The sequence below is a fragment of the Talpa occidentalis genome, unplaced genomic scaffold (assembly GCF_014898055.3).
Source record: "Talpa occidentalis isolate TD23 unplaced genomic scaffold, MPIMG_talOcc4v2.1 talOcc4.11, whole genome shotgun sequence".
Classification (NCBI taxonomy): Eukaryota; Metazoa; Chordata; class Mammalia; order Eulipotyphla; family Talpidae; genus Talpa; species Talpa occidentalis.
In genome coordinates, this window is record NW_023601104.1 from 22,002,250 (window position 1) to 22,028,882 (window position 26,633).

The 26,633-nt window shown below is 36.5% G+C and overlaps 1 protein-coding gene across 1 annotated transcript; it reads right to left on the reverse strand.

Annotated features, from left to right (window-relative positions):
- Window positions 1–9,421: 9,421 nt before the first annotated feature.
- On the reverse strand, window positions 9,422–25,666 carry RSL24D1 (ribosomal L24 domain containing 1). Its single transcript, XM_037502513.2, has 6 exons — window positions 25,472–25,666; window positions 21,690–21,803; window positions 19,905–19,977; window positions 17,493–17,556; window positions 15,724–15,809; window positions 9,422–13,041 (listed from the first exon to the last, which is right to left on the reverse strand). The coding sequence occupies exons 1-6, from the start codon at window positions 25,550–25,552 to the stop codon at window positions 12,968–12,970; spliced, it is 492 nt and encodes a 163-aa protein (XP_037358410.1). The 5' UTR covers window positions 25,553–25,666; the 3' UTR covers window positions 9,422–12,967.
- Between the last annotated feature and the right edge of the window lie 967 nt (window positions 25,667–26,633).

Consider the following 26,633-nt stretch of genomic DNA (forward strand, 5'->3'; position numbering starts at 1 on the left):
TCAACAACAAAAAGGAGACATTAACAGCCTCAAATGAGTCTGCCAGAGTAGAATTCCTAGCAGTTGAGGCATTACTGTGTATACTTGTCTTTCTGGCACCTGTGCTGAGAAATGACGGGTACTCTGACTTCCTTAGAAGAAAATCCATGGGCATCTAAGAGCAGGCATTCGAAACATGGAACTTCCAGGAGAGAATGTATTTCATTACTAAGCCATCAAGCACATCAACTCATAGGAATAAACAAGGACTGTGTATAACTCAGATCCATCAGAATCAAGGCATCACAGGTACAGGCAATCAGCTACCCATTGGTCAGGAGAACCATAGGAAAAGAAAAACTGCCTGAACTTTTTATGAAAAAAAAAATTCCTAAACTGAGGACTCCAAAATTTAGACCACATTTTTAATAGTTTCTTTTTCTTTGTCTCTAATTGCAAGGTTAACGCTTCATTTAAAACAAAATCCACATACGTACACAAATAAAAATAGCGTTAAAAACATCTATTGCCCTATTTATCCAAAAAGCATTTGTCCTTTAAATGTTGTTTAGGCACAGGGCTTCTCAACTTTGGCACTATTGACATTTTAAACCAGAAAATTCTTTGTAACAGGGGAACTGTTCTGTGCATTCTAGGATATTCAGCAGGACCCCAGGCCTCTACTCTTTGTCCTGAGAGCACCAGCCCACTGTGACTCAGAGATGTCTCTAAATTGGTAACTGTCCCTGAGAGGCAAAATAATTCCCATCTGAGGACCACTGTGTTAGAGGAATCATATACAACTTTGAAAACTGCAACTTTCATTTAATTTACTGTAAGAAACTTCCAAGTCATTAGAATCATCTCTGCACAATCCTTTGCAGTCACTTCAAACTTGCCTATTAGATGGTGTACTCTAAGTTATTTAACCAGTCCTTGATTTGTTTAACCAGTTATTTTCGATGTTGTGCTATTAAGGATGCGAATCCTTGTACATAAATATTTGGGCACAAAATAATTTCCTTACAATATATTTAAGAATTCTGAGTTCAGGTTGTTTGTTTGTTTGTTTGTTTGGGCTTTTTAATGTCATTTAAAAACTTTGACTCACCCTAATATCATTTTAAGATTGACATTATTTTAGATCTTTACCTGAGACATTTTTTGCTACCTCATCCCATGAGTGCAGGGATTGATTTCCATCTACTCCATTCACTCAATTTCTGCACAGCATCTAAAACAATGCCTGGCATATAGTAGCAGCTCGATATTTATTGAATAGAAAAATGGGTAGGTGAAAGAATGGCAGTTAAAATTTGAAACATCTTGCAAAGTGCTAGTTTGGAAACTTACCTTATCCAAAAATGAGCACGTTGCAAGTTGATCCTGAAGTAATAAATAGGCTATCGACGTAGAGTGGTTTCAGAGCACAAGGAAAGGTATTAAGAAGGCAGATTCAAATGGCAAAAGACCTGAACACTTCAGAGAGGCCAGTTTGCAGTTGGATGAAAAGATTTTGGTGGGGGTAGGGAAGTGATTAACTATTTTCTGAATCCCCCAATTCTGGAACTCCTTTGAAGATAATGCCCATTCATTGCCCTCATGACTGTACAGCTTCCTTCCTGGCAATAAAATGATAAAGACACAGAGTGGGTAAGTCAAGACTAATAAATTTGGAAAATGCCTCTTTCACAAAACAATTTGTTTTCTGATGTAACATTCCAAAATGAGATTGAATGTATCTGTATTAATACTTCTTAACTGTCCATATCTAATGAATGGAACTTGAACTCCAATGTCATTGGGAAAATATGTATCTGAATAAAATGAGGCTACTAGAAAATGATTTAATATTCCATCTTTAGATTATGTCCAGCCATAAATTGTGCAATACACTTTTCTTAGAATAATAACCCCTTGCACTTTATACACCCTCTTCACTACTCTTTAAAGAGTTGTATTTTTGTGATAAGATACACATTGCTAGGAATGCAAATGGAAGGAGACTAATAATGTGAGTGCCTCGTTTAGGATTCAAGGAGGAGTCTTAGCCTGTCTTTCCGTAATTGGGAGCGTTAAAGAAGATAAAATATGTAGATCCTGGCCAATGGACCATGCCATCCCCACTGCTTAATTCCAAGGTTACATTGGTCCACACAGAATATTAATTAATCCAAGAAAAAATGAGAACTGATTGTCCTTTTACCCCAATTTGTTTTAAAACTCAAGAAACATCATATTAGCTGTCACAGTACAGTCATTAGGTAGTTGAAAAATTATGTAATTGCTGAAGTTATAAAAGCATCCTGCTAAAAATGTTCCCATTATTTCAGTGACCTCTTGATAGTATAAAGAAACAAATTAAGAATGTTTGGCAAAATTCCTCTTGAAAGGCATTACTTGAAAATACCTTTACATTAAGTGCCTAAACTAAGAAATTCTCAATGTTATAGATGGTAGTCAATCTTGGGGACACATTAGAATCACTTGATGGCTCTTCCAGCTTTCTTGAGTTATAATTGTAAGCTATTTAAAGTGATAACAGGCTGATTTTGACATACATTATGAAAGGACTCCCACCATTAAGTTAGTTAATATATCCATTATCTCACATATTTACCCTTTTGGGGAAGAATGTTTAAGTTCCACTCCTTGGCAAATTTCAGTTATACAATACAGTGCTAACAACTATAGTCATCCTGTTAAGACATCAGATCCTCAGACCAAATTCATATTACTGAAAATCTTACCCTTTTACCAACCTCTCTCTCCTTTCCCCAACCTCCAGTCCCAAGCACCACCATTCTACTCTATTTCTATGACTTCAACCTTTTTTCTCCCACATATAGCTGACACAATGTAGTATTGGTCATCATCTGGTTTATTTCACTTAGCATAATGCCCACCATGTTCATCCATGTTGTCACATATGGCAGGATTTCCTTTATCCATTCATCTATCTACAGGTTGTTTCTAATTCTTGGCTATAGTGAATACTCTGAAATGAATATGGAAGTACTAATATCTCAACATAATTAGTTTCCTTTTGATATATTGATATAGCCAGGAGTGGATTTGCAAGAAAATATGCAGTTATATTAATTGCTTGAGGATCCTCCAGATTGTTTTCCATAGTGATTACACCAATTTACATCGCCATCAACAATGTACAAACTCCAGCATGTTACCTAATGTATTTACTTTTTAATTTTCATTTTATTTTTTTATTGAAGTAACAATGCATTATAACATAAGTTTCAAGTGCTCATTGAATCCATGCAAGGTTTCTGTTTGCTAAAATTTTCTGGGTCTTGCGGACACAAGAACATTGGCTTTCAAAGCTACACTTGGGGATTTGCCTCTCAAGTACAAATCTTTTAAGTTGGGAGCCAGCAATGGGATTCCTGAGCTGTTCAGGAATAAGCTTGGAGTTGTGAATTCCCTCCTCCTCAGGGGTCACCATATCAGGGGTAGAATTAATGGTGAGATTGTGTCTCAGCCTCTTCTCCCTACTTTTATGTGGACATTTTCTTGTTAGCCTGATTGCAGACTCACTCAGCTAGAGGAGGGCAAAGGGTCTTCCCGGAGAAAATTGTTCCATGTGTGGCTACAGATTTGGAGTGTCTGTAGATCCTCCTTACTTCACCATCTTGATCCAGAACCCTTCCATTGGGATTTTGAGATGGATTGTATCAAATATGGATAACTTTATGAGGTATGGACATTTTAACAATACTCTTTCAATCCATCAGCACAGTATATCCCTCTACTTGTGTTTCCTTCTGTTTCTTTCAATGTCTTAGACTTTACAATGCACACAAATTTCATTCTCTAAATTTATTCCTAGGCATTTTATTCCTTTTGATGCTATTATAAATGGAATTGTTTTCTTGATTCATCTTTCTCATAGTTCATTGTTAATGTATAAAAACAACTGATTTTCATATGATGATTGTATATTCTGCAGCTTTACTGAACTTGTACATTGGCTGTAACCATTTTTTGTATGGAGTCTTTAGGGTGTGCTACATAAAATGTCACCTACAGATAGAAAAAGATTTTGCTTTTTCTTTTCTGATTTGGATTCCTTTGATTTCTTTTTTCTTGCCTAATTGTTCCCACTAGGACTTCCAGAGCTTTGTTGGATAAATGTGGAGAGTGAACATCCTTGCAATTTTCCTGAACTTACAGGAAAAGCTTTCAGCTTTTTACCATTGAGTATGCTGAGAACTATTGCATTGTCATATGTATGTATGGCCTTTATGCTGAGGCACTTACCCTCTATATCCATTTTGAGTGTTTATCAGGAAAGATTATTGAAAACTGTCAAATTTTTTGTGCATATATTGAGATAGTCATTACTTTTTTTTCTTTTATTAATGTGACACATCACAGTGATTGATTTGGAGAACCATCCTTGCATCCTTGAGATAAATTCTACTTAATCATGACGTATGATCCTTTTAATGAACTGTTGAATTTAGTTTCATAATGTTGAGAGATTTTTGCATCAAGGATTTGAGCCTATAATTTTCTTTTTTGTGTGGTATCTTTGTCTAGTTTTGGTATAAAGGTAATACTGACATCTTAAAATGAATTTGGTATCATTGCCTCCTTTTAGTTTTGGGGAATACATTGAGATTGGTATTCTCTTCTTTGAGTATTTGGTAGAATTCACCATTAAAACCAACTCATTCTGGACTTTTGTTGACAGATTTTTAATTACTGATTTAAGTAATTAATCAGTTTTTCTATTTTCTTCATGATTCATCTTTGCAAGTTGTATGTTTCTAAGAATTTATTCATTTCTTCTAGGTTGTTCTATTTGTTGAAGGATAACTTATAGTATTCTTTCATGATACTTTGTGTCTGTATGTTATCAAATGTAATGTTCCCTCTTTTATTTATAATGTTTAGCCCTCTCTTTTCTGGGCCAGTCTAGTTAAAAGCTTATCTATTTTTTAAAAATTCCACTTTTATTGATCATTTCTCCTGTCTTTTTAGTCTATTTCATTTATTTTCAGTATGATCTTCATTATTTACTTCCTTCTAACTTCGGGATTTCTTTTTCTAATGCCTTAACATATTTCTTTGAGCTCATTTTTTGTAATGTAAATGCTTGCACTTTACATTACAAGTACAAGGGCCTCCCCTGGTGGCTCAGCAGTTGAGCGCTGGGCTGCACAGCTGCCCACAGCCTCTGCAGCGCCAGTTCAATCCCCGGCTGCTGGCCAGGGTCCCACATGGCACGCAGACCTCTCCTGCCCACTGCTCCCCTCAGGAGTGTATTTCAGTCCTTCTGCCTGTTCTGTTCCCCGCTCTGGCTCTGGAGATTTCTCTCACCATCCCGTGCTTCTGACTGTACCCAGTGCTTGTATAAATAAATAAATGAATCTTTAAGAGTAATTAATTAATTGATGTGTATCTTAGAACTATTTTTGCTCCAACCCATGTTTTGGTATATTTCCAAATTATTTTTTTTTTTTGGTATTTTTATCTTTCCTTTGACCCAGTGGTTGCTCAGGAGTTTAATATCTTCATATTGGTGATCCTTTCAAATTTTTTCTTCTTGTAATTGATTTCTAATTTCATATTTTTGTGGCCGGAAAACAAGTGAGTTCACTGTTGTTAAATTTACTGAATTGTTTTGTGGCCTAACAAATAACTCCTCCTGAAGAATGCTGTTTGCACTCGAAAAGAATGTATAACTGATGTTGTTAGATGAAATTCTCTGTAAATATCTGAGCTATATGTAACACACATGTCATTTACAGCAATGTTTTCTTACAGATTTTCTCTGGATTATGTACCCTTTGATGAACGTGGGGTATTTAACTCTCCTACAATAATTGTATTACTAATTCTGTCTTCAGATAAATGTTAATAAAAGTAGTTAACTACTTTTATTAACTACTTCTGCTAGCTGTATATTTACTATTAATTTTTTGATACCCTTTATATGATCTCAGTGGTCTCCTATTAGTTTTTGGCTTATTTTATCTAATACAAATTAAGTGATCCTTTCTTTTGTTTTCCATTTGCACAGATTATTTCTTCTTATCACTTCACTTTCAGTCTGTGTCATAAACATGGGTCATGCCTCTAGTGTTGACACTTCCAAGAAGGACCTGAGTAAGGCAATGGGGCAAGGACTGGCAACTATGGCACACAATCATGGTGACCATAATCTGGATGCTTCATAGGTTTCTTGGTGCCCTAGTTCATCATAAAGGGTCCCAACTGGGGAGTTATCAACATGGTGGTAACCTATCAGTTTGCTATCCATGTTGGAATATTTGGGCTTCCTAGATCTGGATATTTGTTTCCTTCCCCAGATTTGAAATTTTCAGCTATTATTCCTGAGCTTTCTGTTCCATTCTCTTCTCTTGAAACACTTAAAAATGCAAATGTTGGTGTGCTTGATGTTGTCCATTAAGTACCTTATTTATTTTCACATTTATTGCTTTTTCTTTCATCTGATTGTATGAATTTAATTGCCCTATCATCTAGTTCACTGATCTTTTCTCCTAAATTTAATCTGCTGTGGAATCTTTCTGGTGGGTCCTGTCTCATTTCTACGATTTCACTTAACTCTGGGAATGAAATATTATCATGTGTGCTAAACATTGTAAAAACATGATCTTATAATACTTTTCCACATCAGTTAGAAAGATGGCTTAAACAGCATTTGAACACCTGCTAACATACCTTTCACCTTAGTTGAGCCCTGAAGTTTGTCAGCATCAGAACTGCAGTCCCTGGGGCTAAGACATAACTTTTGTTGGCAGTAATCCTGACACTCTTGGAAAATTTAAGAATTAGCCTAAGAACAAAAAATCACTATTAAAAAGTCCTATAAAAGATGGACAATAACTAGATGAATACACTTCCCAATATGAGTCTTATATATAACACAAACTAATTATTGTTTGTTAACTGAGGCAAATAATTCCTCATACATAACAGAACCAAAATAAACTTGAAAAAAGTTAATGCATACTGATATTGCTTATAAAGGCAGGTGTCAAATTTTCAAATTACTAAATATGACTAGCATGCATTTCAAAGTTAAAACGAACATTTCTTCCAATAATTATATTGTTACCTATTGGGATTGCTCTACTAATTAAGGACAGTAAATTTCAAAAGACTTCATTTCACCATATTTGCTGTATTAATTATATTTAACTTGGAACAGATAATTACCTGAGAGTCCTGGAAAGCTCCTGTTTTCATTCTAGAGTCTCAAGAAAAATTAAACTACTCCATAAAACCTATCCTTTTAACCAGAACTTTTCCTGCTAGTCTTTTTTTTTTTTTTTTTCCCTTGAAGGGACATATAATTAGCACCAACTAACTGTAGCTATCATGGAAGGTGTTATTTAGGATACTGGTTAGTGATCAAGTCAGAGAATCAAACCATTGAATTTCTTTTACCTTATGTTCCTCATAAGCAAAAAGAGGACAAGCCTAATGGGTTGTGAATATTGTAATATATGCAATGCACCTAGCTGTAATAATTACTGTCATAGATTTCTCACAAATCTGCCAGTAAATGGTACTGACTGAGCTTGAATCTAAGTTAGCTGAATCTAAGTTGTCTGCAAATGTGTGATCAACTGTACTAGGTTGTAACTTGGATGTTTTCTCCTTTAAGATGTTTTCCCTTATACAACTTTTATTTTCATTGTACAGTCTTCCTATGTATCTTCTAATAATTCTTGTATTTCTTCTAGAAATGGGAAACTGTATCTCTACAAAGTCAAAAAAGCTACCAGGTTATGGTGTTTTGGCAACATTGGGAATTTGAAAATACTGAAGAGCATTTCAGCAGACAATGCAATGTAGGCACTTAAAGATAACAATATGAATATGTCACATCATTTGCTTTTGAATGGCATATACTTAAAACTAGGTAAACTGCCTTCCTTTACTATTTGTTCACTACCTACATTGCTTTTCCTGGTATTAAGAGAAAATATATAGCAGTATCATTAAGCATATACTAGAAAAATGACTGGAATGGCATACTTTTCATTGGTGTTTGACAGTCCATGGTTTAGTATAAAACCAAATATACGTATACTCTATTGGAATATACTAAAGAAAGCCAAGTATTTAAAAGTTGTTGTTCTGAAGACGAAGAGTTCCTCAAAGCACTTAGGGTCAGTCGCCTGTATTTTTTAGATCATTGACATTGCTTTAGAGAAGCAGTACTTTTTATGTTTTAGCAATTTGTTGCCAATTAGTTGTTTGTCCTCATTTCTAGTTTTTCGACTCCCTGGCTCTTAAAGTATTATCCAATCAGTAGAGCAAGTTCTGGGCAAAACTTTAAAAAACCTGCCAAAACAGTTCCTGCTCACTCCTTCCTGGTTGGTCTATACATTGTTAGACAATTTGTTAGCAGCAAAATCAGGCATATGACCCAAGGCAAGCACTGCTCTTCAACAGGCTGTTCCCTTTCTGTTTCTTTTTAATCTGCCTCTTTGCATGGTAACTGATTCTTTCTTTCTAGTTACTGTTTTATTTCATTTATTAAATAAAATGAAGTAAGCCAAGTATAAGGCTACACATTTTCCATTTAGCATATTTACCCACCATGCATTGGTACCTAATACATGCCTGGGATAGACTAAAACTCTCTCTATACTCTTAGAGGTTATGAAAGAAATAGGCTGCCTGAATTTGCTGGTGAGGTTAGGGACATACCTATCAGTCAAGATTTCTGGTTACAAACTTCAGCAAAAGAAAATTTATCAGCAGGCTCATAGGGAGCCACAGAATCAAAGACAGGCTACAGACTCAGGTCAGGTAACTATATCCCCCAAGAAAGGTCACATGGCAGAAACATCACCAATAATCCCTCCTGAGAGTGTCAATTAAGATTCACAAGTTTTTTAAAATCAGTATTTAGGGAGAGTGGTCAAATATAAGAGCAGAAATCAGAGGCTTATCCCATCATACAGAAGTATCAAGAACATAAGAATACATTTTTAAAAAGGACACTTCCCCTTAAAAAAATTCATTAACAGAAAATAATTCAAATAAATGAGGCTGACTGATAACACTCAGTGTGAAGACATGTAAGGTAAAATTTGTGTTACCCTTTAAAATCTTCTATGTATAAACAAATGTAGACTTTGGAAATTATTTTTTCCATAGGCTTTGGAATTGATTTTAATATTGATTTTCCCCTTTCCAACTTTCAATTCAACAGACTGCCATGTTAACTTTTACAAGGCAGTCTTTATTTGCTATTAGAACTAACATTTTAAATCTCAATGATCAAAGTATCTTTTTTTTTTTTTTAAAGAGGCATGTATTTTTATTTATTTATTTGTTTGTTTTGTTTTTATACATGCATGGGTACAGTCAGAAGCACGGGAGGGTGAGAGAATTCACCAGAGCCAGAGCGGGGAGCAGAGCAGGCAGAAGGACCGAAGTACACTGCTGAGGGGAGCAGCAGGCGGCAGGAGAGGTCTATGCGCCATGTGGGACCCTCCTCCAGTGGCCGGGGAGCAGCCGGGGATCGAACCAGAGCCGCAGAGGCTGCAGGGAGCTTCACAACCCAGTGCTCAACCGCTGCGCCACCGGGAAGGCCCTGATCAAAGTATCTTTATCCAAATCTCCATTGAAATGTAAGCTAGAAAATAAGGGGAAAAAATAAACTTCCTTTATAGCATGTAAATTATCCCTTAAAATTTTAAACAATTCATTTTCTAAACTATTACCTGACTACCCAGAAATATCTTCCCCCGCCCAGAGTTCACCACAAATAATATTTAGGGAATGAGATACTCTCCACAATAAGTGAATTTTCCTGCCAACTGAAAGGGTAAAATTAATGTTTAAAATATGAATACCCCCTTGTCTTTGTGGAGTAAGTACACTACCTCAATTCAGCCACAGCTATCCCCAAACCCTAAAGCTCTCCACTTTTCTCCCAATTCAAAAATTCATTGCTGGGTTTTATGTTGTCACACAGCCAATCCTACTAGGTGGTAGCCTTGAAATGACTATTTTACATGTACTGAGTGACTTACAAAAAATACAGAGTTGGTCATATTATCTCCATTTTTCAGATGAAGAGAGCAAGTCAGAGGTTGAGGGTCACTAAAGTAACTTGCAATCATCTGGACTTTTGAAGACAGGATCTGTGTGGCGCTGGGTAAATCTCTTCTAATGGTATGTAAATGTATGGAAATTTTGTAGACAAACTTGAAAGAACATAAATCTCTCCATCTTCTAGATGTGTGACAAAGAGTAAGTTACCAAAAACCTAAAATTTTCCTATCTATAAAATGAGATATTGTAAAATAGGCCAGTCCTTCTCAAACTCCTTTCTACAAAATAAAACATCTTGCTAAGATTTCTATTTTTAAGAAATGGGGATTTTGGGGCCTCCCCTGTGGCGCAACAGTTGAGTGCTGGGTGGCGAAGCTGCCCACAGCCGCTGCAGCACTGGTTTGATCCCCAGCTGCTGGCGAGGGTCCCACATGGAGCACACATCTCTCCTGCCGTGCCCGCTGCTCCCCTCAGGAGTGTATTTCGTCGGTCTGCCTGTTCTGCTCCCCACTCTGGCTCTGGTGAATCCACTCACCCTCCCGCGCTTCTGACTGTACCCAGTGCTTGTATAAATAGATAAATAAATCTTTAAAAAAAAAAGAAAGAAAGAAATGGGGATTTTGTAGGCACTTTTACAAGGTTTTATAAAAATGTGACTTTCAAACCTTACACTGTCCTTAAACTACAAATATAAGAATTTAGGTAGAGAGTGTTTGGACAGTTTTATATTTTTGTGTTATAACTGTCCAGTAGAGATCTCAACCAGATAAACTGAAACAACAGTAATCTAAAGCATTGTACCATGCCACCTCTAGGGATGGTACAAAGATTTCAATAAAGGACAACTCAACTTGGTGATACAATTAAGTTTAGAGTTGTGGGGGATAAAAGTGGTATTTGTGTTCACAGTTTATGAGATCTGGGGTCTCACAATACTATGAAATCCGGACAGTTAAGAGAACTTCCTGGATGTTAAACGTGAGCTGCAATTTCAGTTCTTCATTTCAAATTGCTCTATTTTCCCCAAAATTAATCACTCAATACAAAAGCATAGCAGAAAACTTACCTCCTAATCGTATGTACCTTTAAATGTGTTTAAAATTTAAACATTAATTCACCAAACTTGAACAAACATGAATAAAGTCTGTAATAAAAAGTCAAGAAATTTTACATATCTTCGATTACATATATTATTCCCCCTAATTATTACATCAATACTGTTTTCACGTGAGTCTTACTCTACAAATAAGAATGAAAAGGCATACACTGGAATACAGGTCTTGGAACAACCCAATGAGCAATTCACTTTTTTAGTATCTAATACCGAAATAAAAATTTAACCATTACTTTATATGGTCTAAAGAATCTGTAATTCCAAATTCCATCCAAAAAAAAAATATGAAAACTGAGTTACTTATTTAAAATGATTAAATGTAAAAATATATATCTTCCTTGACATCTAATGGATTTATGGCCTGATAAATGCATCGTATGTTGAAATATCATTAGGTGGAAAATACTGGACTAAAGACAGGTTGCCTTAGTCTGTGCCCAAATGGTATGCTAATTAAGAAAAGATCCAAGAATTATGTTTTGCCTATGTCTCCCAGAAAATAGGAATCTCTGGTGGTCTGGGAGGTGGAAGACAGCCTTGCAAAGTCGTTTTGGATGCATCTATAGATAAGCCTTGCATAATTCCTTTTCTTTAAATTGCAAAGCTCTTTATTCTGTTTACCCTCCTAAATTTATTGTCCCATTTCTAGCAACATAGTGAACCTTATATATCTATTGTTTACCCACCTTACTACATGGCTAACTGCAACTTGCATCTTGTTGCCACTGCCCAGAATAAACAGAGTATTGTACAGCATATCACTAGCCTGGGAAAAGATCAAAATTCAAAACTTCAAAGTGCACAGCTTCTACTGAATCATTGTATAGCTGAAACCACCATAAAGTCAAATAATTGTTAAGTACATAAAAAGTTGGGGGCTGTCTGTAGAAACATGAAGTATATTTTCTTTAAATACAGCTCCTGCCACATTAGTATGTGTAAGGGAAGTTATTTTTCTTCCATGTAACTGATAAGTCAGACACTTGCTTAGTATCTTTAAATAATATATAGGCCCGTGGATTAGAAAAGTTTATATGCAAATAATGTATAGATGCTCTACCCACAAGTTTGATTTTCCAAAAACAATTAGGTATTATTTAAAAGAAAACCAAAGGAACTTTTAAAGGCAATGGACTCCTCTGCTTCTGAATTATTGCTAAACTGAAAAAATTAAGTTTGTGCTACAAGGAATCTCAAGTTAGAAATGAGTATTCGTTCAAGTGGAAGTTATAAGAGTATCATGCCATTACAAGAAAAGAGTATTCAGCTCTCACCCCAAACATTCACACTGCCTACCAGAACAGTTTAACTAGGTCAAAACAGCCCAACATACTTAAGCTTCTCCTAATAATAAACCAAAAATATATCAAAATCTAGAGATATTACCTGTGGCTAATTTTCATACAGATTATTACTTCCTTATTGTATCCTCCCTTCTATAACATTAATAAAGGGAATGTTTTACTGCCAAGAAAATTTTATTTTTGTACATCACTAGCCATGAAATTTCTGTCATCAATTATTACACAAATGCTGCTAGTGCTGTTATACAAATGGCATGTCCACCCACAATTCACTTCTGTAATCTCAAACTGAATTTTCATAATTACATGAGAATATTTATCAGAGAAGGATTAACAGTGAGATGAGTATAGAATTCACAACTGATGTTTTCCAGATAGCAATGTAGATGTATTTTTAATCACCTTTCAGTTGAGTGACCATAAAAAATAAATCAATAATTTAGAAATTCTAAGTCTCCAAAGGAGGTTTTCAAATGCACTTTTGAAAAATGCTTCAGTAAGGTTTTTAAGAAGCATCTTCCATGTCCACATCTTCTTGTAATTTCTGCACCATTTTTTCTTCCAGCTGCTTTCCTTTACCTATAAAGAAAAAATAAACAATTCAGTGTGATCTTGCAGTAAGCATATAAACAATTTATGAAGAATCTTGGATGTTTTAAAATAACAGACATTTCTAAAAAATTAAAGAATAACAATGGAATCATTCGTGTGTCCCCATACTGACTACTAACCACAGTTTCAGCCTTTCCCAAGAGTGGAATCCTAAACCTGAATCTAGAGTTTCTTGGCTAACACTAGTGGGGTAACCTACATAAGAACTCCCTGTTCTTCCCTGAGGGAAAGTGGCTCTGCCTAAAATACTTTTCTTTTACTAATAATAACCTTTTCCCACTCTCTTTCAGTTATAAAAACATTCCATTATTGTGGAAACCCTTACAGAATCCATGTGCTAAATGGGATAGTGCCTAATACTGAATTTTTTTAAAAAAGATTTATTTATTCATTTTACACAAGAACCGGGTACAGGCCAGAGTTGCAGGAGGGTGAGAGGATTCACCAGAGACAGAGTGGGGAACATAACAGGCAGACTGACGAAATATACTGCTGAGGGGAGCAGCAGGCGCAACAGGAGAGGTATGCCACGCCATTTGGGACCCTCATGGGCCGGCTGGGATAGAATCCATGGTGCAAAGTCTGCGGACAACTTCACAGCACAGCACTTAACCGCCTGCGCCACCAGGGGAGGCCCAATACTGAATCTTTTACTAAAGCCAATTAGAACTCTAAACTTGTAATATACAACTATACATTATAATTAAAATCTAAATAGGTCTGAGTTATAACTATACATTATAATTAAAACGTCAAAAGTTACAGATGAATATAAAATCTAAAAAACGAGAGATAAACAACTTGTTACCTATAAGGCATTAAGCAGATCTGTCAAACTTTGCAGACCAGAAGAGACTGATGCGGTATACTCAAAGTGGTGAAACGAATGACGCTAAGAATACTTTAAGGCAAGGTTATTTTAAATTGGAGAGAAAAGGAGCTTTCCAGATTAAAACCTAAAGTAATGGATCACCAGTAAATCAGCCTTACAAGAAAGATTAAAGGGACTTCTATAAACTAAGAAGAAAACATGGAAAGGAAAAAAAAAAAATCTCACTGATAAATGTAAACATACATTAAAAGTAGTGGATTAATTGCATATAAAAATTATATGAAAAAAAAGACAAAAACAAAACCAGAATAATCACTTAAGGGATGCATAAAGAGTTTTGGAAAAAAGACATCAGAAACAAAAGCACGGGGCACAAAAAAGACTTAGAATGAGTTTGGAATTAACTTTCTATTAATTTAAAAGAAAATATAATATATGGGCCTCCCCGGTGGCGCAGCAGTTGAGCACTGGGTTGCGAAGCTGCCCGCAGCCTCTGCAGCGCTGATTCGATCCCCAGCTGTTCCCTGGCCACTGCAGTAGGGTCCTACATGGCGCGTGGACCTCTCCTGCCGCCCACTGCTCCCCTCAGCAGTGTACTTCGGTCCTTCTGCCTGTTCTGCTCCCCGCTCTGGCTCTGGTGAATTCTCTCACCTTCCCGCACTTCTGACTGTACCCAGTGCTTGTATAAATAAATAAATAAATAAATCTTTTAAAAAAAATTGGAAAAACTCAAAAAAAAAAAAAGAAAATATAATATACATAGGATGGTATATGAACTTCTCATGGTAACCTCAAAATAAACATCTATAATAACAAAAGAGGTGCTCAGGAACTGCTATGTTCACTAAAACATTATTTACTAGAGTCAAGATATGAAACAGGGCCTCCCCGGTGGCGCAGTGGTTGAGCGCTGGGTTGTGAAGCTGCCCGCGGCCTCTGCAGCGCCGGTTCGATCCCCGGCTGTTCCCCGGCCACCGGAGGAGGGTCCCACATGGCGCGCGGACCTCTCCTGCCGCCCACTGCTCCCCTCAGCAGTGTACTTCGGTCCTTCTGCCTGCTCTGCTCCCCGCTCTGGCTCTGGTGAATTCTCTCACCCTCCCTCCCGCACTTCTGACTGTACCCAGTGCATGTATAAACAAAACAAACAAACAAACAAATAAATAAAACATGCCTCTAAAAAAAAAAAAAAAGATATGAAACAACCTAAATGTCCATCAATGGAAGGATGAATAAAGAAGAGGTGTGTATAAATATATGTGTGTCTTACACAACAGACTACTTATTCAATCATAAAAAAGTAAATCTTGCCATTTGCAGTAACATGGACGAACCTTGAGGGTATTGTGCTAAGTGAAAGACAAATACTGTATGACTTCACTCACATGAGAGCATAAAGAATCAAGGCAAATAAATAAATCAAACAAAAATTAGCTCTTATATACAGAGAACAGATTCGTGGTTACAAAAGGGGAAAGCAGCTGGAGGTAGGTGACATGGATAAAGTGGATCAACTACATGAGGATGCATGAAACTAGACTTTTGCTGGTGATCTTGATGTAGCATAAACATCATAATGCTAATCACCTAAAACTTATATAATGTTATAAACAAATACCACCTCAATCAAAATTTATTTCAAAAATAATAGTAATTAAAGAAAACCAAGTCATATCATGTATGTACTATGAGAGATAACATTTAAATAAAAAACTATTCACCCTCAGAAGTTGGCTTGGTACGCAAAAACATTCCACAAAAGTCTAGATTTTTCACCCCTCTACTTAAAGCAGAGAACTACTACGCAATGCAGTACTTACCTGCAAGAGGGGCTCGGATAAGATGGATGTTTTGCTTGACTTCTTTGATGTCCTGAACTTTCTGTAGTTCTTTATTTTTCTTTAACCTAGAATACAACATATCAAGGCCAAAATGTCACTAAAACTTCTTTAAACAGCAGTTTCTTTAAACAACAACAAACCTATAAAAATAAGCTTTATTAAGTTGCCCTCAGAGATGGGGAATGGGAACTCAAATCATTTTCTAGTTACTAATCTGCTACCATGAGTTCATGCATTGTATTCCTAGTGCCTAGTTGAGAATGAAATGGGGACTCAACATATACTTGAATAAAGGAATGTATTCAGTCAAAGAATTAACAAGTTTTATACATCAATGACTTTTATACACATAACAGTGCATATCTCTGATTTTGTAGATCTTTTCGCCTCAAATAGAGAACACACTAATTGTTTTAATCATTGAGTAATTACAATAGCATAAAACACATAGTAACAAAAATGCTAATAGACTAGTTCTCAAACATTAGTTCTCTTTAATGTAATGCTTTAACTTTTTTTTTTTTCAAGCCAGAAAACAGTTGGCACACGCTGCTTTTCTATGATAGACTTTGAATTTGATTAGAGCAAAATATCATGCTCCTGCTCTAAAAGATTTATTTCTTCACAGGAGATGTATATAAGATGAGGCTTTAGAATATCTTGTTAGCCATAAAGCAAGAAAGCACTCAAAGAATTATGAGAACTTGTCAAAATGACATGGGAGCCCACTGGCCAAAGTAAGGCACTCGGAACCATTAAAATAAATAATTAGAACTGAGTTCTATAAGAATCAGTGAATACAAATAGACATGATATAAATAAATGAACAAATTTTGAACTTGGAGAGGAGCTCTTTCTTAGGTGAGAGCATCAATAAATGTAGAAGAAATAATGAAATCAGAAAAATTATTGTTTGGCAACAATCACAATAGTAACAGATTCAGACAAGACTCTAATGGATCCTAAAACCAGCGAGTACTAGTTTGAGGAGTAATGGGATCTGGATATCTCCCCCAAGAAACACAATAGTTAAAAAAAAGGGTGAAAGAAAAGTTTCCAGTGGTGAGAACTGGCAGACGCCACTTAAACTAAGTAAGCAAAGATATCATCAACAGCAGGAAACAGACATACCATCTCTTCTACAATATTCTGGCTAAAGGTACTCAACATAAATTTAATTATGAGGAAAACATAAATTGTCCCAAACTGAGGGACATTCTATAAAATAACTGATTGTACTCTTCAAAAATGTATTATTTAAGACAAGGATGATGAGAAACTGTCCCGATTAAAAGAGCTTGAAGAGATATGAATATGAAACACAATGCATGATTCAGGATTTTGTTCGTATGAAGTACATTATTGAGACAATAAGTGAAATGTAAGTAAAGTCTACAGATTATGTAACAGTATTGCACTGATGTTAGTTTCCTGACTTAGATAACTATAACTGTGGTTACATAAGAACATGTTATTTTTAGGATAGGTACACTGAAGTGTAGGAGGGACATCTGTTCTTGAACTTACTCTACATAGAGAGAGGTAAAGGTGACAGTGTTAACAATATACAGTGTTCTTTATATTTTTCTTCCAAGTTTTTTTTAAGTCTGAAGTGTAAAAATAAAAAGTTTACAAAGCACAAATGGCTACTGATTATTTTTACTTCACAGTCTCTTTTGGGGAAAATTACTCTGTTCAGAAAACCAACTAAAGCAGATGAAACAAATGAATTAGAAAAATATTCATACCTGTTCATTATAAATTTAGCTTGGCGTTTCTGTTTGATCTCTTCAACTCTCTTCATTGCATCAACTACAAAAAATTCATAAAAGTTAGAATACTCATGCACAGTCAAGCAGAATGACTCTAAACAAGTGCTTTAGCCCTTCTTTATTCTGATTTAGAAAGAGATTAAATAAAAAATTCATTGCAAAAACAATCCCTACACTAAAATGGCTAGAGAAGGTATGTATTTTTGGCTGACATCAATGCTGACTATATTTCACAAGTACTATTTATTTTTACTTGGCAAAAATCTTAACTGCTACTCAATTTTCCTTCTACTTTTAAAACTCTCTTTTTCAAATTTTATTTTTCAGAGAACTTAGATTTAAGTAGCAATTAATCCTATTCTTAATGTATTGATTCCTTAAAGACAGAAACCTTCGAGTCACCAAGAACAGTTTTCCTTAAAGTGTCTGGAATACATGATGAATAATGACAATAAGAGCAAATTCCAACTGTTTTGAATGAGACAACTTAACTATAAGAAGCTCAGTCCAATTATGCTTTATAATCTGTGTCAACATTGATCAGTATAAGACAAAGCACATATGTAATTTTAAATTTGCTAGCAGTCACATTAAGAAGAAAATAAGAAAAAAATGAACATTTTTTAAATTAAATTTCATGACATATTTTGTCTAATCCAACATATACAAAATATTGCCATTTTACATGTAATCAACAAAAAAAATTACTGAGATGTTGTTTCTTTTTCATACTAAATCTTCAAATTAAAAGATATAGTTTATGTCAGAATTAAAAATTTTTCTAAGTGTAGTCTGGGGACCAGTAGTATTAGCATTACCTGGAAACTTACTAGAAATACAGAATGAAAGGCCCAACCACAATATAATGTATCAGAATCTGCATTATAACAGCATCCCTCAGGAGGCACTATGGGGTTTCTGATATTAAGATGGTCTTTGTGTGAATAGCTCTAAGACAATGCCAACTCTAAATCTGCATAAGCTGTAGCTTAGATTTAATAACTGATGAATATTTGGGTTTTGTTTTTTGTTTTGCCTTCAGCAGAAATATAGCCACGTTATTTATAGTACTCAAGTATTTCCACACCTTAAAGTTACTAGGGAAATAAACACACAAAGGACAGATAAAATCCTTTCCAAAGGATAAAACACTGCTTTTCTTAATACTCCAGAAGACCAAAAAACTTTAAACAAACAAAAAAAAATTGCTAAGTATTAAACAGTGATCTGCATGCAATACAGACATAGGAGATAAAACACAATCTCTCTTTCTTTTCAGAAATTAATTATTCTTCTACTTAATGAAACAGAATGGAAAGAACTTACTTTAAAAAAAATTCAGGGGGGAGGGGTATGTGCACAAAAACAAAACCAAGGGATAGAATATTTAAGAGTCATGTGGAATAGGTAATTCTAAAAACCTGGACTAGATTTCTCCAAATGATCCAGGATGATAAAGTTTTAGAGGGTGTCAAACAGTACTACAAAGGTCCACAACTTAGATTCCTCCCCTTAAGTTATCTGATTGACAGGGGGAAATGTGTTGAAACAGATATCTGCCAACAATCTATTAGAGATTAATAAAATTTGCAGAATTCAAAGCTTCAGGGCCATCTAGCCAACAAACTAGGTATCACCTCCTCTAAACACACATACACCAGACTAAAAAAGGCTAATTAGGCTGCCTTGTTGTGGAGTGAAGGAGTAAGGCCAAGGTCCTCTAACACACACAGACATGCTACTAGAAAATTCAATTTTAACACCTTTTTTTTTTTTTTTTTTTAAATAAAGTCCCTGCCTACTTGGGGCGGGGAGGCTGGGGGAAGAGAACATAAGATATTACTGCTTTTAGTTTTAGTAACCAATAGCTTCATTTTTACCTAAGTCAAGTACTTAGAAATTTTCTAGAAAATTTGTGATTATCACTCTTTTAGTACTACATTTTTTACCAAAACACTAACTTTTGTAAAATATGCAGAATACATCTTTCATATCCTCGAGTCAAATTATCTAAACTTGTAAAGGATGTTAGATTTTGTGTATATTTAAACTATGCCACACTCATCCAAAGTAAGTATCCCCCATTATTTCTATCTTTGTTGAAATTTTTTGATTTTTTTCTTTTTAATCTGTCTGACTACTTCAAATATCAAATTAATACATAATTATTTTTACAATGGATACATCAATCAATTCTGAGAAAGATTTTGGGTTACTTATAATAAAAGACATAAATAAGACAGAACCATTAAAATGAATTCAAAAGAATAAACATGAATCAATGACACGAGAAGAAATGTAATATTTAAGCAACAAACTGACATTAAAGTTACAGTAACATCCCACCCGAGTCTCTCCCAAATTTTCTGGGATACCCTTGTGACTTACTAGTTTTATTCCACAGCTCTCGCTGGTATTTGACAGGTTCATTTCTACGTTTTTCAAATTCAAATGAATTATCCTGTAAGGGGTGCAAAATACAGTTTAAGAGCAATAGAATGCATTTCTTTAAACCTATCGTTCTTTTCAAGGAGTTCCCAGTATTTCACACCTTGGACATATATTAAGATTCCCCACACACACACCCCAAGTAAGCAGAGAATACAAGTTTGCAAACCTCTCCTCCTTTACACAGCATGATATACAAGACAACACAACTGAAAACATCCCTATATATGAGTGACTCAAAGGATGGAGAAGAAGAAATACTACTCCTACTTCTCAGAGGGGTATATAACAATCGTGGGCATTATAAACAAACTGAAAAGTTTCCCTTATTTCCCATGCCCAGATGAGACACATCCAAAAAAATTCACTAGGGTAAAGCACATAAAAGTGCCTTTTTTCACAATCAGAAAATAAAATATTGAGGGCCGCTCTGGTGGCGCAGGGGTTAAAGTCTCAGCACTACCAAGCTATTGTCAGCCACTTCAGCACAAGATCGATACCCAGCCAGCCAGGGAGCTACCCACATGGCACAGCAGACCTCTCCTATCTCGCCCACTGCTCCCCTCAGCAGTGTATTTCAGTCAATCTGCCTGTTCTGTTCCCAACTCTGTCTCTGATGAATCCACTCACCCCTCCGCACCTCTAGCCTACACCCCAGCTCTTGTACGCATAAATAAAAAATAAAAATCTTTTTTAAAAAATAAAATAATGAGAATTCCATATGGTTCAACCTAAATACCTACTATGCTTATACATTTCAATATCTATATACCTGTGTTAGAGAACACAGGTGTGAAACTACATATCTTCAAATAAATGTGGAGCTACTACACAAGACGTAAGTTTCACCTTGAAATTTTTCAGCTCCTCTCTAAATGAACTTGACATTTTCAGTTAATGTCCTGTTTAATCTTAAAAAAAGAATTTTGGAAAAGTTACACGTTTCCTGGAAAAACCACAGTTTTTCTTTATTTTCATATCTGTCTGACTTCAGTGCTGTCCCACAGCACTTAAGTTAAAGATGCCAACAACAGGCTTCATGGCAACTGCTTAGATACTGTCCTTGGGCAATGGAGAGGTGGGAAAGAGTTCATGAGTTTGAGAGAGGAGAACAGCTGAAATATCTTCTTCCCTCAAAGACGGTCTATGTAGCAGCTTTCACCTCCTCACTTTATGGGGGTCAAATACGGGCAAGCTTCACCAGATCCTTATTCAACAATACGATGATCGGGGCTCACCTCTTAAAATTCCTCACCCCCTGACTATACCTCTTCACACTAACACCATTAACTATCAACTAATTTCTCTGTTCTCAGATACAAATTCCTGTTGAGGAAATCTAAAAATCAATAAATGAATATATTAAAAAATCTCATCCAAGCCCTCACTTCTGTTCGAGAATTCTTTACCTCTTAACTTCCTCCTATAATCCCTGAATAGCAATACCCAGTTTCACCAGCATCTGTTTAGATAATTTACTCCTTTGTTTGCAAGCTAAAAACAGTTTTTTTGAGAAGAATTAGGATTTTTTTTCTTTTTCAGAATTTTATAGAACTCTAGTTTTTAAGACTACGTGAGAATGAAATTAATACATGTTCAATAAATAAGTCACTCATCAATCATGTTGTTAGAAGTCTTGTCATAAATCTGCTGAAATACATATCCTCCCCCCAAATTAAAATTTTGAATGAGTATAGTAAGAACTATACTGATAACTGTACTCACCACTGTAAGCTCTTTACCAGCTGCTTTCCGGAATGCTTTCGTCCACCTAACTTTTCTAGGATTGCGCTTCTTTTTAAAGTTTTTATGACACTTGGATTTACAGAATCTGAATACCTATAAGAAAATTAAGTTAAAATAGTGATAAGACAACCTTAAGGATTTTTCTACTAGAGGATGTTACCCCTACCAGACAACATATACTGTAAAGTATGAGAAATGACAACCGTTCTCACAATTCTTTCCACTTACCCCATTTAGAAGTGTGTGAGGTACACCAGGTACATATAACTAAGGCTAAGGGCCCCCCAAAATAGTTAAAAACTATCATCCTTATAGAATTACAGTAGAACCTTGTAATAATCTAAATGAAGGTAATAATTTTAAGGAAAATAATTTTATTTAAATCCCTTCTCATCTCCAACTAAGTTTCAAAATTCACATTCTATGTAACTCAAATGTGGTAAGTTTCAAGTAATTCTGAAATCTCCTTTCTATCCTTCATGTTAAAAGGACAACATAATTTCAAAAAAGCAATTAAAACTGGCTTATTTCCTAAAGAATTTATTCACAGATATATCGGAATGATTCTTCACTACGTTAGTTCTCCATTTTATCCCAAAAGATGTGGTCCCTAAACAGCACTAACAAAAATTTAATAATGCTTCAATGGACTTCTGAAATGGCTTATTGGGACTCATATTCTAAAGTGCATTATTTTGCTCTTCTATAATGTCTTAGAACACATTAAAATTTGTAGGTATTACTAGAGGAAATCTAAAGGAAAAAAAATCTTGGCAAAGAAAGTTAAGTTAAATAATCACACCTAGAATATGTGACCCATTTTAAAAAAGGTCAAAATGAAGCATGAACATTTCAAATTAAATAAGCATTATGTATATACTGCAAGCCAAAATACTTTTCATTTTATATACACTTTGTTCTATGAAGCAATCCAAGCACGTCACTCACCAAACACACCAAGACATAGTTTTCATAGAAAAGGTCAGTAATAGCTTAATCTCATCTAAGCCTGTACCTCCTGGAGAGTCCTTTCCTCAGGGACTTGAAAGCATGTCTACATTCTTGAATTTATTTCAAAGCAACTAGAAAATAGAATTATTATAGTATAGACAGTAATATATATCCAATGATACAGGTATCTCATATATCCAATGAAAGGTTAGATCTTGTTCTCAATTCCAAATAGAGCGACTGAAACTCCTTTGCCAATAGATGTTATCCGAAAAACACAATGAAGTTTCTGAAGAGACTCTGGTCACTGGAGACATGAAGGGGATTCAATCAGCAAATAAAAACCATCTACTCTCTATCTGACATTGCAATAAATACGAGGAACACAAGAGTAATTAAATAATGAGACCCTACCTTGAGCCACTTAGGCTAAAATGTGATAAAGTCTCACTTCACAAACATGAGAGATGGAGAGCAGACTAGGATATAAATAGCAGGGTAAAACTATATGCAATAATCATGTATAAAGTAATATGGAAACATATGATTAAGGAAGTGATTAAATCTATGTTGGGGTAAGAGGCAGATGGATTATGTGAAAGAGGTTCAATTCCCTCTAGCATCATCATCAGTCTTCAACATGCAAACAAATGACCCAGCTAATACCTCAGCTTCAAAGCTCTTCAATCCCTTTTTATTCCACTTCAACAGACACTTATTAAGAACTCCTTGGGCCTCCCTGGTGGCATAAAGGGTTAAGACGCAACCAATGAAGCTGTCCACAGCCTCTGCAGCACTAGTTCGATCCCCGGCTGGCCAGGGAGCAACCCACATGGTGCAGCAGACCTCTCCTGACTCACCCGCTGCTCCCCTCAACAGTGTATTTCAGTCACTCTGCCTGTTGTGCTCCCCGCTCTGTCTCTGATGAATCCTCTCACCCCGCACACTGGTCTGTTCCCCAGTTCTTGTATGCATAAAATAAATAAATCTTAAAAAAAAAAAAGAACTCCTTAAGGGTGATGTATTATTTTTGTTTCCAAAGTATATGTAAACACGAAGCACTAACACTAACTTTACCCTTAAGCTAGCCAAGAAGTACAAGAGGGGAGGTCTCTAAGAAAGACCATCTCAAAAGCTAAGAGAATCAGGATAGAAAGTTAGGAGTCTATGAAAGCACAAGTCCAAGTGAACAAAGGCAGGAGGGGCAGAAAGAAAGACACCATTATACTTCCGCAGACAGAATGAGAAAGACTTGATAAAAACAAAACACAAATCATTTAAAGGTGACATTCACATTTTTGGCCAAGTTGTCTAGGAAAATGACAGTGGTATTAATTCAAAGAGCAAAAAGATCTGATCTAAAAAGGAATTCTCTTTCAGTAGGCTGTTAGGTACAAAGAAGTTTTCACTATTTCACTTCAGACCTGGAGCTAAGAAGACACAGATTTGGGACCATCAACACAGAACAAACAAGACGCTTATTCTTTATTAGTGCTTTACGGCTTCTATTTCTCATTTCCCAACCTATTTCTCAAACTATTGGTCTTCCCTGAATCAAGTTGGTTCTCAGTCAATTCAACACTGTGCTTCATAGCAATACAGACCTCCTCATCAACTTGAACTTCCACTTAGTCGGCCAGACCACCACCCAATTCCAGATAGCTTCCACTGTCATTCTAATTCCAAAATGCAGGTGGCAAGCTTTGCTGTATAAAAATCATAAACTCCCGATGACAATTACTGCTCACTGCGAGTTAGACCTACTCCTGGCAATCATTGAGTCATTTATATGAAATTTTTATCAGGTTCCTGAGAGCAGGTATTCAAAATCTCCCACATACCTCTTTAAGTTCCCAACATAGTTTTGACCTCTCACTTTAAGCAAGAACCCCTTCTCCTAATTTAATGAGATCAATACCTATGGTTAATAACAGATATAAGATGATAATATAGGAAGCAATTCTTTAGCAAGTCGAAATCACTTGCTCAATATACATCTTTCTAGATCCTCCACCCCTCCCCTCAATGGTTCCAATTCAATAGATCTGGTGGAAAATAAGAATTTGTATTTTCACCAGGGCCCACTTAATCACAAGCAAATATGAAAATGATGTGTTGAGGAAACAAGAGGAATGAGGCGCAAATGAAACTGATATGAGAAGGCAAATCCACGTATCGTTCAGAGTCTTTCACAAGCTGGTCTTACACGTTGACAGGCGCATTATATTTGTATTTCCAGTCCTACCCCAAGCCATCTACAATGCAGTCAATTCCTTAAACAGGAATGTAACTGATACTCTGTGCCTTCAAATTAGTCTCCTGACCCTCCACAACTCACCCTCACAATCTCATCACACACATAAGCCCCAAGCAACATCTATATCAACCTCTCCACACTACGGAGAAGTCCAAGTCTTACTCATCACTATGGACGCAGATTAGCATATATTAGAGGGTGGGGGTGCGTTCAACAAAGGCTACCTAATTCCAGGACTTGGCCACGCACAAGAGTGGCCAAACAGCCCTAAGAGCCCCCGAAGTCCCCCTCGGCGAAGGCTAAGATGGTTCCTGAAACCTCGTCGCTGCCAACGCACCAGGGAGTGCCTGGGACAGCTCTGCTCGGGCAGCGGCATGAAGGCACTCCCCACGCGGGGAGGCTGGGCCCGAATGCACCTCAAGGCCACCTGCTCGGGGGCACAGCCAGGCCCCCAGGCCGAACCCCGCAGGCGTAGCGGAGGCCCGCGCCGAACCGAGCGGCCCAGCGCTCCCGGGAGCGCAGCGAGGCGCGACGCTGGGCTCGGCCGCCTCACCTTGCAGTCGTTGCGGACGAACATCATGCCGTGGCCGGGGTAGATGGGCCCCGAACAGAAATAACACTTCTCGATACGCATGTTGAACCCGCGTGGGTACCAAGAACCCAAACCCCGAACGAACTTGAGAGGAAGTGACGTAGCTCATTCACCGGAAGTGATTTTCTTCCGGGTTTTCTCTCGGGGAAAGCGCCCCGGTCGGAAGGGCGCCTCTCTGCGGCCGCGCGGGCAAAGGAGCTATCGCTTCGCGCAGGCGCGGAAGTGCAGCGTCGGCCTGGCCGCCCCTGCTCTGGGAAAGTGCGTCATGGGAGCGCGCCGCTTTTGAACCTGCTTTCACAGCTGGTTTTCCTCTACCTTATGCTCTAACATGTTTTATGGTTTATTTGTGTGTTGTTTTTTTTTACTTTTCTAGATATCTTTTACTTTTTATTTTAATTTTATTTCATATTTTTTACATCATTTTTCATTTTTGCACAATGTATGCATTTTTCATCTTGGTTGTAGTCCCCACACAATTCCCAACCCCCTTCTTTTGACCCTAATTCGCCCTTCCTTCCCACCTCCCTCAGTGTGTGTCTGGTTTATAGTTGCTTGTTGATTTTGATTTTTACTTTATTATAACATGGAAACAACGCAAATGCCCCAAAATAGATGACTGGAGCAAGAGGATGTGGTACATGTACACAATGGAATATTACTCGGCAATCAAAAAAGATAAACTCATACCATTCACAGCAACATGGATGGAGCTGGAAGGGATCATGCTTAGCGAAATAAGCCAGAAAGAAAAAGAAAAATATCAGATGGTCTTAGTCATAGCAGGAATTTAGAAAACCTAAATAAGCGACCAGGAAAAAGACTAATTATAATAAAGTTTTATGTATCTTGTCTTTGGTTTGTGCTTTGCCACCACACACAGGGCTCCCCACACAGCAGGTGTGTCTAGGAACTCATTCTCCACCACCAGCGCAGACCCTTCACAGGTGTCGGTGTGACTTACATGTTGCTAAGGAAGCAGTTGTGTTTCTGAGCCTCAGTGGATTTTACCAACAGTTTTACAAACTTTTAATTTACCAGACTTGTGGTGTTCTCTACCTTTACTCCTCCCCCCATTTAATTAACACATTTAGGTGGTAAAAACATTTCAGAGAAAAAATTTTGT

What these genes read in the sequence shown, in the direction of transcription:
- RSL24D1 (XM_037502513.2), bottom strand. Translation starts at nt 25,552, where the DNA reads ATGCGTATCGAGAAGTGTTATTTCTGTTCGGGGCCCATCTACCCCGGC. An exon ending in TCGTCCGCAACGACTGCAAG is followed by an intron (nt 21,804 to 25,471) that starts GTGAGGCGGCCG and finishes ATTTTCTTATAG; the next exon opens with GTATTCAGATTCTGTAAATC. An exon ending in GCTAAATTTATAATGAACAG is followed by an intron (nt 15,810 to 17,492) that starts GTATGAATATTT and finishes GTTGTATTCTAG; the next exon opens with GTTAAAGAAAAATAAAGAAC.